Here is a 12,199-nt window from a genome sequence, read left to right on the forward strand (position 1 = left end):
GTGTGGTCAAAAGTAAGAAAAATGTAACTCAGGTGCTGCCTAGGAAGTTATCAGTGATCAGAAAAGGTCAAAAGCTCTCTTGACCTCCCTCAAATTTTTTCTCTCATTCAAGGTTTTCAACCTCCTTGCATCCCCAACCTTCTTACCCAAGCCTCAGCAAGATAATGGTCTTTGGCTCTAGCTATCAGAAACAGCTGCAGCAGTACAAATGATCCATTTTTATTCCTCTACAATTTCAACCTCCAACCTTCAGTGCTACTGAGTGTAGTGTATGAAAAAAGCAAACTTTTTGCCCAGCTCATCTCAAGGTAACTGCTGAAATGGCACCTCCTCAGCACCGGCTACAGGGCTTCTGTCTCCATTCCCCTTCTATCTTACAGCGAGAGGCTCTGAGGCCAACCAACTTTTTTTTTTGGCTGCGTTGGGTCTTTGCTGCTGTGCGTGGGCTTTCAATAGTTGCGGCAAGCAGGGGCTACTCTTCGTTGTGGTGCGTGGGTTTCTCATTGAGGTGGCTTCTCTTGTTGCAGAGCACAGGCTCTAGGCGTGCGGGCTTCAGTAGCTGTGGCACGTGGGCTCAGTAGTTGCGGCACGCGGGCCCTAGAGCCCGCGGGTTTCAGTAGTTGTGGTGCGTGGGCTCAGTAGTTGTGGTTCGCAGGCTCTAGAGCACAGGCTCAGTAGCTGTGGTGCATGGGCTTAGTTGCTCTGCAGCATGTGTGATCTTCCTGGACCAGGGTTTGAACCTGTGTCCCCTGCATTGGCAGGTGGATTCTTAACCACTGGAAGCCAAGCAACTTTTAAGGCTCTCCCATTTCTGCCACATTTGATCTATTCAGGCTGACAGCTTTGTGTGTGGGATTCAGGGAAACAGCTAATTAAAATTAATGTTAGAAGTTAATATTAACAATAATATTTAAAGATTTACAGATCACATGCATGGTTGTGGAATGCGAACCTCTAACCTCATTTAATTAGGCACAGATGATCAAACAATGCATCATCCCAATAGCTTCTTCCACCCACCCACCCTTGTCCGGCATGTAGGATCACATTTATCCCAAAGTATCTAGCATGCCACGCCATAAAATTTTTTGCTTTCAGTCAAAATTATTTGAAGATATACTAGTGTTAGGAGACTGAGGCCACAGAGGTTCACCAAAAGGGGTGAGAGTTTTCCAAGAACATGTGCACATGCTGGTGCTAGCAGTCTCATGGAGCTTGTCAGCCTAGAGGTCATATTCCAAGGACAGGATATGCCCAAAGCAGCCCACTTACAGAGCGGAGGAGAAGGACCAAAAACTTAAGATCCAGACAATACACGTGAGAAGAGTGACTGCAGGGAGGAAAATCATACTCTGGGCACCTCATTTTCCAAATACACTTGGATAACATGTGTACTTTGAGAGAACACGTAAGTGGGCTTCAGTGGTGATTTCACTGCTTTCCTATTGACAGAAACGGGCAGAATTCCCTAAGAGGCAAGACTGAAGCAGCAAGTTAAAATATGTGATCATATCAGCTTGATCATATCAAGCTGAGTAATATAGGAAAACATTAACTTCAACTGTTCCAAAAAAAGGATTCCAAGCCAAAGCTTGTGTAAACCAGATTTGATAGTAAAAATAGCACTTCATGAGAACATTTAGAAATGTAATTTTCATAGGCCGTCAGGACAAGAGGTTTCCCCCTCTTTGTCCCTCTACTCTGCTGTGCTCTGCCTCTCTGGATGATCTGAGGACCTAGGTAGTCCTGCTGTGCAGGCAGGCAGTGATTCTAGTCACCGATCCTCAGGCAGAAGAGCAAGTTTTAACAGAAGGTGTTTGGGGGGGGACTATGAGATGCTCACAGCCCTAGCAGAGGGGCAAGGAAAGATAAGATGTGGTTTTCTTAGCTGAAAACACTAAAACGCCACCCCCACAAGGGGTATTTATGAGTGATGGGATGGTGCCTGGACATAAGCAATTTTTCACCCTGAACCCAGCTACAGGATTATGATAGATGATGATCTGCTAGGTCATGTACTGTAGGATGCTAGAGGTTTAAAAGGAGCTTATGCTCAACAGCAAGTGTTAAGCTTCAGCATTCTCTGACGTGAAATTTAAGCAGTGAATCCCCTGGGCAACATACCAGGGGAGGTGGAACCAGGCAGAGTGAGAGGGAGGGAACCTACCACACTCTTGTAAAGTGAGCCCTTGCTCGGTGACTTGCTGGAAGGGCAGCAGACGGGAGTCCCTGCCAGCTGCCAACTCTCAGGGGAAAATAAACACCTCATAGAGCACTGGTTCCAGTCAAGGACACTCTTAAGAGGGGAAGAGGTCAAGAAAAGGCTTTAGAAAGGGGTGTGTTTCCTTATGCTTTTGTGCCTATGTTCTGTGCAAATCTCTCTGAATATTCGATATGGCTATGAGCAACATGGATTAACAGATCATGTTCAAACTGCAGACATTTACAAAGTATCCTCTGTAAAAAGCTAGGTAATAAGTATTAAAATAGGAGTCACAGGGCCAGGGACTTACTCTCAGGAAGAAAATTAATCAAAACTGACTTTGCATAAGATTGAGTATTGTCCCACTCCCCTCCTTAATCAGACTAAACCTGGAAGTGTTCCTCCCTTTAAAGGTAGATTACAGGAAAGAGATTGACAAGAGCTCCCAAATAACTGGGCAACAGAGTTTTCTGAGAAGATGAACACAGCAGAAAAACCGTAGCAGATGCCATGTGGTCTGGTTCCATCCCCATCAGTGTCTTCATGGACCCCATTGGGTCCAATAAGAAACTCCTCAGGGAGCAAGAAAAGTTAAACTCAGATCTCCTTCTTCCCATAGCCACATTGACACATGTGCCAGCAGTACACTTAGGGGATTTGTGACTGTTACTCAGCTTTTTGCTTTTTTTAAAGGAAACCAAAATTATGATATTTCCCCTCCAAATCACCCATCAGCATGGCTCATTGCCTGAAGGACTTGGCAAAACAGTTTGCCTCTTTGCCTCAGAACGGAAGGCAAATACTATAGTGTATCAGGAAGAAAAGGCCTCTGGGTATTACACCGCTTCCTTCTGCCCACTCCTTGGGGGCAAAAAATTAGTTCTATTTACTACATTTGAAAGACTAATTTTTTAAAAATTAATAAAAATGACAATTTCCCTGTCAAGATCACATGAACATAAACAGTAGAGCAAAGTCCATGGGGAAGGTATATGGATGCCAAACAGGCTTCTAAGATGTAGTTAGCCTCTTTCTTGGTGGGGGTGGGTGATGTCTCTCAGAGGATAGGCTGTCTGGTCCCCCCATCCTAAGTACTCTTGCCCCAATTGTCTTTCCTTTGTAGCTGTCCTTAGGTTTAGTGTTGGGATCACAATTCAGAATTCAACAGAGAGCTTCTGAAGGTGATGGGACAGAGGGAGGGGAGAGGAAAGGAGAGATGAAAAATTAGTCTTCTTCATCCTCACTGATATCATAGGCTGCAGACTTGTGTCTGGAGAGGTTTGCTGGGGAGGAAGGCGGGGAAGTCTTGCCAGAGAAGGGCCACCGGAAAGAGGGAGAGGGGGAGCGTTCACGAGTGGGACTGCTGCTGGGACTCTGCCTTGGACTGATGGCCTGCAGCATCCGGCCTTTCCCCTCTTTCAGCATATGTTTCTGGGGAGACCAAAAGAAAGAGTTAGAAGAAACCTATGGATCCTACTGAAGCACCACTGGAGGATATGAGACTTCAAATTATCACGAGTGCCCTCTGTAATGTCAAAAGTGATCAAGTAAGCCAGAGGAGGAACATAGCTATAATCCTAAGCAATTTCCTCTCCAAAGTGCTCTATGCTATACTATGTATCTAAGGGTTCCCACCTGCTATCCACTGTCACCCAATCCTTGACCTCTACGTCAAAGGAATTCTTAAAAGGCTACTTGGGTCTGTAGTCCAGGCTGTAGGCAAAAACAAAGGAATTAACTCAGACAAAAGGGTACCTATCCTAGTTTTGGAGTTCTCTGAAGAGAAAATTCCATACACTCCCAGAATAATCTATTCTGGCATCCAAACACCCTCACAGTCAGATCGTTCCTGATATCCTAGGGCTCATCTGCTCATAGCTACACAGGCACCTTTTATTTGGCTCGAAAAGACCCTGCTACTCCTCAAGGACAGAATTCCCACCATACCCAACGGTCCTGCAGCAGCTGTGTGTAGTGCAGGCAGCTTTCCTTTTACTGCTCTTTGCTCTTTCCTTCCCTTCCACCTAAAACTATAATGTAGAAGCAAGCTGGGCAAGGCTACTCACTTATCTTGTCACCATATTTGGAGGTTGATAGCTGGCAAAATTATTTAGGAGAATGTATAACCTCTTTCTGTAAAGATTTTTAAAAACTTTCTGGGGATAGTGGAAATATAGTTCTGCCGAACAAGGGGAACAGATTAGATAACTTCTTAATGTCAATGTCCCTTTCTGCTCAAGGATTCTCTAATTCCTTCCACAGCATGAGAATTCCCCAGATTTTCATGAATTTCCCTAAATTATCCAGCAAGAAAGAACATACCAGCGCTCCTTCTGGACCAAACATTTCCAGGAAACTTCCAATGAATTCTCGGGATTTCTCCTCCCATTTCTGAATGAGGTCAATGCTTTTTTCTTCTACCTTCTGAACAAATTCTTTTGACTTTTCCTCCACATCTTTCACTTTCTTCTTTACTTTGTCAACTCGCTCCTGCAAGTGGTATTTCTTCTCCTGGATAAAGAAATAACTGCTCTGAGAAATAATACTCATTCTGATCTTCCATACTAAGGGGAAGGAAAAGACTTGGTTTGGCACTCTACTGACACTCCTTTCAGTCTTGAGAATTTCACTTTAATCTATCCCATACTTCTCCAGCATAATAACAGATAAGATATGCTCTGGATGGTCATCTTATACAAAAGTGTAATAATTCTAAGATTGTAGAGCCCAGGACTAAACTAAATGTATAGTGTAAGACCAGTAACAGACAGGCACATACCAAACGAAGTCAGATTTTTTTAAGATGAAACATAAACTTGGAAGATAAACATGCCTAACAAAACCCAAACCCCATTCTAGATGGAGATGTATAGGGAGAGAGCAACAAGATCACTGCACAATATTGCCAACAATAAGCCAACTGTAACAGGTTGAAAAAGGAAATAGTGGGCCTTTTACTTAAGTAATTCATCTATTGTACTGAATTTTTTTCCTCCATCAGTGGCTTATTCTATGATTACAGAGGAGTTGTTTTTTTAATTTTTTAATATTTAGAGGTCTGTTTGCTCATTCGCAAAATAAGGATGATACTCTTTGGTCCTACAGGCTTCCCTAAAGATAAGGGAAAATGGTATGAATCCTCCCAAAGGGAGGGGAGGGGAGGAGTCTTTAGCCAAATGAAAACTATTCTCATTTCCAGATCATAAAGGGGAAGGGGAAGGCGAATATGTTTAGGATTTTTAAACATCTAAAGATAGATTCTGCAGTATAACAACAGTTAGATTGTTAACAACAGCTAGGGTTTACCTGAATAGATAAATCATATTTAAATGAAACCATTTCACCTATTCATAATTCACAGAGCTGGGAGCAAGTGAGGGAGCATGGTAAACTACTTATGTAGAAGATACAGTTAGCAGCTTTCTTCTTCTTTTTAAATCAACTTTATTGAGGTATAATTTATATACAAAATGTATAGCAGTTTGTTTATTAAGCTAAAATAAACGTGCTTTCATAAATCAAATTTTAAAAGTTAGGTTCATGTGCCTTGAGAAATTGCATGCAAAATGTTGTGTGTTACTATGCACACAGGGAGAGGATCCACAGCTTTCATCAGATTTGCAAAGATCATCCAGTCAAAAAGAACAAAGGTTAAGAACCACTGTTTTAAATATATTTGATATAAGTACTGTACTTTGTAAGTTCCACGTTCTTATTTATTTAATTGGCTGTATGTCCTTATATCGACGTGTTGATACTAGCTCATAAAGGCAGAAAATGCCTCTAGATATATCCATATGCTCTTTGTAAAGAGCCTGGCATAGCGTTATGTGCAAAGAGGTATCCACTGAGCTTTTGGAGGTGATAATAACAGCAGACTGAAAAGCAAGTTTAACTTAGATGAAGTGAGAGGCAACATGTCCTATAGGGCCAGGGAACTCTAGGATGAGGTTGGAACTCACATTGATAAAGCTGACATTGAGTTCCTTTGCCGTGTAGCCCCTCTGTAGGTTCCGTCTGGCATACACATCATAGTCGCGGACAATTCGGGTGATGATGTCTGATGTGGAGATACCTTCTGTCCTCTGTGTTGGAGCAAACATGCCTAACACAAGAACACATACAAACACTGTGACATTCTGATTAGCTCAGGCAGTAGGACTAGATGGAAACTGGGAGCCACATTCCTTTTCTTTCCTCATAAAGCAGAGTCTGTTATTACTAAGTAAAGTCTGGAAGGAACACTGAATCAAAAGTTAGTAGTAAGGAACATACAGAAGGAACACTGAAGGAACACCGAATCAAAAGTTAGTAGTAAGGAAAGGCCCTAATATTAAGAAAAATATGGGGCTGGAGAAGGGTTTCCTGAAATTAAGAGATATCAAAAGTAGATGTTTAGACTGAGAATTGATGGATATGATGCTATGCCCACCTTAACCTCTTAAGCAAAGTGCGACCTGAAACTGGATGTTAAAGTTCTCACTGTATAAATTTTCCTCTGTAAAGCAGTGATGTGGTTGAATCTCTTGTCACTGCCCCTAAGACTCCATAAAATGAGGATGCACATCAACTTACTCACCTGCTTCCTTGATGTGCTTATAAACATCATCACTCCCAGCAGAAGAGTAAGGGATGTCATCATGGGCTACAAAATCAATCTGAAAGTAAGGAAACATGTTTAAAACCCAGCATAACTGCCATTCAGAAAGAACCAGTAAACACTCTCAGGACCAGAAAAAGGACAAGGAGAGGCGAGGCCTCAAATGAACTTCTGTCTTTATCTCTCTTTGCTTTGCTCATAAATTCCATGATTCATTCACAAGCCACCCAACCTAATTATTCGTGGATCATAAACATGAAGCTAGCCAGCTTCTTTTTTAGCTATTCCTCCTGGTCTACTGGAAGTGCTACCCTCACACTGTATACCAGTCACCATGCTGAGGTAAACAGGCCTAGAGGATTTTCTGGTATGCTAGTTAGTGGGTGGAATCAAGGAAAGAAGAAAGGAAATCTCCCCACCCTCCTGGGTCTACAAGGATGGGTCAAATAGGGTTTCTAAAAATATAAGAAAGAGGTCACTTCTTTGTTAACTGGTTTCTCAGTCCATGAGATGAGTGGGAATACAAAAATAGCAACCAAGAGCACTTTTACTAGAATAGATACATCTGTACTCCTGAGAAATGCAAAGCCCAAGGCCATAAAAGACCTTTAAGTCTCAGATCTATTACTTTACTACTGTCAATACCTCTCACACTGGGATCAATTATCTTTCTAAACCTCACTCATTTACTCCTTCCTGAATAGGCCATATGCCCTTTGCTAATATAATTGCTAACACCACCACACCCAGCTCCCAGAATCCACTGTAATGTGAAGTCCGCTCATCAGGACTATGTCAGGGACTCTCGGCTAACATCTCAATTACCCATGAACAACTTGTCAGGGATCCATAGGCAGCAAATTGAAAATAAGAATGGTGAGCAAGCAAGACTCATGGTTGAGGATACACTGCTAACACGGAGGAAAGGGAATATGGAAGTTCCTCTAACCTCTTCTGCCTGGGCTTGCCTGGCTATGTTGCTGAGAATAATCTTGCTCATCACCCTTGGTACCACTGGCTGCTAAATGTTGAAGCAGTAAAGCTAGAGAATTATAAAAGTTCTGTCCTAATCCTAAACAGTTACAACAAATATCCCTTAGCTTCAGGCCTACCCAAATACTGCTTTTGAAGCACTTTGGCTACTTTTGTTCTTTCCTGCCTCGTTGAACAATTCACCTTCAACATTCTCCACACCACTGTAAGAGAACTGACAATATGCTTGCTGGTTCCTCAAGCTCAAGGGCCTCCAACATGACCTGATAAATTCTTCTCAGCTATCAGCTATAAACCCCTCTTTTGTAGGAAACGTGTTGCTTTAATGTGGGAAAATAAAAAGGAGATAAGGGTTTTTTATAATACCAACTCACTGAGAAAAAGTGAGAAACCTCCCTGGTTTCTGATCCCACATAATTTCTAGCCTGAAATCAAAAGTCTTGAAACTAAATTTAAGTCAATACAAGAGAAGTCTATGTTTATATATCTTATTTCCTGGAATGTGAACTCCTTGAGAGCATGTCTGGGGCTGTGTATACTCTAAAAAGACCGGTATGCTGTGAGGATGGATACGCCTATAATGGGGGGGAGGAGGTGCGACAGACTCACATAACTGAAGAGTTCAATTTCTTTTTTTTTATAAGATTTTTTTTTAATCATTTATTTTTGGCTGCGTCTTCGTTGCTGCGTGCAGGCTTTCTCTAGTTGTGGCGAGTGGGGACTACTCTTCGTTGTGGTGCGCAGGCTTCTCATTGCGGTGGCTCTGCAAGTTGCAGAGCACGGGCTCTAGTCGCGCGGGCTTCAGTAGTTATGGTGTGAAGGCTCAGTAGTTGTGGCGCACAGGTCCAGCTGCTCCGCAGCATGTGGGACATTCCCGGACCAGGACCCGAACCCATGTCCCCTGCATTGGCAGGCGGATTCCCAACCACTGCGCCACCAGGGAAGCCCTGAAGAGTTCAATTTCTAGCCCTGCTAGAGTGTGACCTGGTTATTTGGCCTCTCTGGCCCTGTTCTCATACGTAAAGTGGAAATAACTAATAACTACCCAATAGGATTTTTGTGGGGAACAAATGAAATATAATGGATGCAAAAGTGCTTGTAAACCATCAAACCCAAGAAAAATGTCAGAGATGACTATTATTAGAAGTAATAACACTGTTACCTCTTCTATGTGAAATTTACATAGAAGATAGAAGTAAAATAAGGCTAGTGGAAAACTAGCCATAGTACCAGAAGTCTTGAAAGTTGAAGAAATTCCAGAACAGGGAATGGAAACATGTGTTCAGTTTCTTACCCGGTGTTCTACCAGGAACTCTGGTGTCAGGGTCCAGGGGGCATTCCTCACCACCTCATCCACATAGCGGCAGTGCTGCACTGCATCATAGCGCTCATTTTCATTCATCACGGTGAAGCCTTTGAAGTTGTGTGTTAGCTCATCACTGCAAACTGAGTTCACCACAACATAAGGTTGTAAGTCAAAGTCCCCTCTGCTTAACCACTCCTCAATCATCAACCTCTCATTTCCCAACCTCTCATAACCAATCTCCCCAACCTGTATAAGAGTCTTCTGGATTTGGCTCAGTCTGGATAACAGTGCTTTTCCTAATCCAAGATACACCTTCAGGAGCAACATTCACTAAATATTTTCACACTTTGGAGAGGAGAGGATACAATGGAGGACTAAGATCTTTGGCTTTGAAATGAAACTACTGTGCATCCTGTATCAATTAACAGTTTTAAAAAATGTTTTCCTATTTACTTTTATTAGACTGGACTGGACAACATAACATTAGCTTAGCAGACTTTTGTACTTCAGTTGACTCAGAATGATAAACTGAAATCTAAAGCAAATGCTCTTCTTAAGTAGCATTTATTCTTAATGCTATTCTGACCACCCCCGCCCGCACTGGGGGTCAGACTGCAGAAACGCGGCCAAAACCAGCGAGATAAATCCTGGACGTCTCAAGTCAATGAGCTTAGAGCTTCTCTCTCCAGGTTTATACAGTTCAGGTTTTATATACTTCATGTTCTTCATATATTTCACATTTTAAAGAGGCTGCACTATATCTCTCATTTGAAAACCAACATAAGAGGCAATGTACTTGGGTTATAAAGATAGGAGAAAAGAGGCTACCATAATTTTTTTCTGGACAGCACCTAAAGTCATCAGATGTTTTCTTACCTCCCACAATGAGATATGTATTAGGGAAAAGGTTCTTTGCTTGCATCAGGGCCCGGGCATGACCAGAATGAAATAAGTCAAATATTCCATCTGCATAAACTCTCACAGGCCGTTCACCTAAATCCAAAGGAAAGAATTTATCACAGAAATACATTGATTCAATACCTCATATTTAACAAATGGAAATGGCACTGTGTGACTGTTCCACCCCTGCAGAGCCCCCTTTTAAGGTGTTCTCTGGATATTCACCTTTATTGGGGGTACTTTGGGGTTCTGAGGAATAACATCACAGGCTTCCTTGACTACAAAAACACTCTTGGCATCATATCCACTAACTCTCTTTGTTAGCCTGGTTGTACCAAACTGCTCAGGTAATTGGATTTCATGACTGCTTTTTCTTAAAGTTATTTTAGAAGTGAAGGGAAGAGTTATACAAGAGCTATATCTGAAACTTCAAAATCTTCGCCTTCGGTTTATGTTTAAACTGCAGTTATGTTTATACAGAGTATAATTAAACTATGCTCTGGCTGCCTGCTCTCTGTTTTTCAAGCTGCCTTGATTACTAATAACTAATACTTTGCTTTGAAAATAAAATACTTTGCTTTGAAGGTAAAGAGTGATGCAGAGGGGTGAGATTGCTTCACAGTCCCAGATTCACCCTTAATAACTGCTCTGTGATAACAGATGGAGTTCCTTCAAGCATTTCTCCTTGATAGTGAGCATGTTACGCTTTCTCAGTAGAGGGTGATATATCAGGTATTTGAAAATCAAATATAAATATTTTAGGACTTTATATTAGAGCCTTTCCTCTTCCCCTGTCCATTAGTGAGAATAACAGAGAACTGATTGTCAATTTATTTTTAGTGGTAGTGGACTATGAAAGAAAAGGAGGAAATGATTTCTTGGGGTACAAGCCTAATTCCAAAGCCAAATAAACACACTGAGAATGGAATTGATATAATGGTTCAGCATGCTTCAAATGATAAACCTAATGGGTCCTAGTAACATATTTCCACTACTTGAATAAAGGAAGAGCTGTTTCACTGTAGCAGCAGAAAATAATAGTAGGGGCATCTACATCATTCTTCGAAAGAAGGGCCAGAGCCTCATCAAATACACCATACTGAAGGTAAGGATAAGATACATCTCCTTCCTGCCTTGAGGACGGTGAATCAAGGGGGAGGAAACTGGTTCTCAGGAGGTTTATGGACTTTTCTTTATAGATAGCTTTATCCATACAAAAGTCGCTTTTAAACTGAGAAATTATACACTGCTGATAGAAGTATAAATTGGTACAACTCTTAAGGATGGCAATTAGGCAATATCTGTGAAAAGACAAATGACAAATGTTTATACCCTTTGGCCCAGTTATTCCAATTCTAGGAATTTACCTCACAGATATGTTTGTAAATATGTATGCAGATTGCATTATTGAATGCAGCACTGTTGGTAATAGCAAAAGTTTGGAAACAACCTAAATTTCAGTGGAAGACTGAATATGACATGATCCACCCATTAAAAGTGTGGGAAGATTTATATGTTATTTGCTTAGATATCCACAAGAAATTGGTAATACTGGGCTTCCCTGGTGGCGCAGTGGTTAGGAATCTGCCTGCCAATGCAGGGGACATGGGTTCGAGCCCTGGTCAGGGAGGATCCCACATACCGTGGAGCAACTAGGTCTGTGCGCCACAACTACTGAGCCTGCAATCTAGAGCCCGCGAGCCACAACTACTGAAGCCCGTGCATCTAGAGCCCATGATCCGCAACAAGAGAAGTCACCACACTGAGAAGCCTGTGCACCGCAATGAAGAGTAGCCCTCGCTCGCCGCAACTAGAGAAAGCCTGCACACAGCAACAAAGACCCATTGCAGGCAAAAATAAATTAAATAAATAAATAAATAAGAAATTGGTAATTCTGGTTACCTGTAAAAGGGATACTAGGTGGCTGTGAGACAGTAGTGAGAGGAAGTCATTTCACTCTGTGTCTTTTTTGTACTTTATGAATGTTAGGTCACGGGAATGTACTAATTTTATAATACAGGAAATAAAAATTTTAAATAAAATAAATACACTAATACAATGAAAAACTGAGAAATAATATGACGGATTTAAAGAGTCAGAAAAATTATAGCCCAAGCTTGCCAACCAGCCTCACTCCTTTGTAATCTTAATCTCTTTAAGCCTCAGTTTCCTCATCTATAAAACAAAGCAAAACAAA

General features: G+C 41.7%; 1 protein-coding gene across 4 annotated transcripts in view; it reads right to left on the reverse strand.

Moving 5' to 3' along the window:
• Window positions 1-1,450: 1,450 nt before the first annotated feature.
• Window positions 1,451-12,199, reverse strand: part of PCYT1A (phosphate cytidylyltransferase 1A, choline) — a 42,128-nt gene continuing 31,379 nt past the window's right edge. For all 4 annotated transcript variants that reach the window (XM_027107762.1, XM_027107751.1, XM_027107768.1 and 1 more), the window contains exons 4-9: window positions 9,979-10,095; window positions 9,091-9,242; window positions 6,783-6,861; window positions 6,166-6,308; window positions 4,526-4,714; window positions 1,451-3,634 (exon numbers count right to left, since the gene is read on the reverse strand). In XM_027107762.1, coding sequence (XP_026963563.1) covers window positions 3,428-3,634; window positions 4,526-4,714; window positions 6,166-6,308; window positions 6,783-6,861; window positions 9,091-9,242; window positions 9,979-10,095 — 887 coding nt within the window. In that variant the 3' untranslated portion in view covers window positions 1,451-3,427. The remainder of the gene's footprint in view (window positions 3,635-4,525; window positions 4,715-6,165; window positions 6,309-6,782; window positions 6,862-9,090; window positions 9,243-9,978; window positions 10,096-12,199) is intronic.

Source organism: Aethalodelphis obliquidens, unplaced genomic scaffold (assembly GCF_003676395.1).
Source record: "Aethalodelphis obliquidens isolate GAN/ISIS:26980383/991018 unplaced genomic scaffold, ASM367639v1 scaffold1, whole genome shotgun sequence".
NCBI classification, from domain to species: Eukaryota; Metazoa; Chordata; class Mammalia; order Artiodactyla; family Delphinidae; genus Aethalodelphis; species Aethalodelphis obliquidens.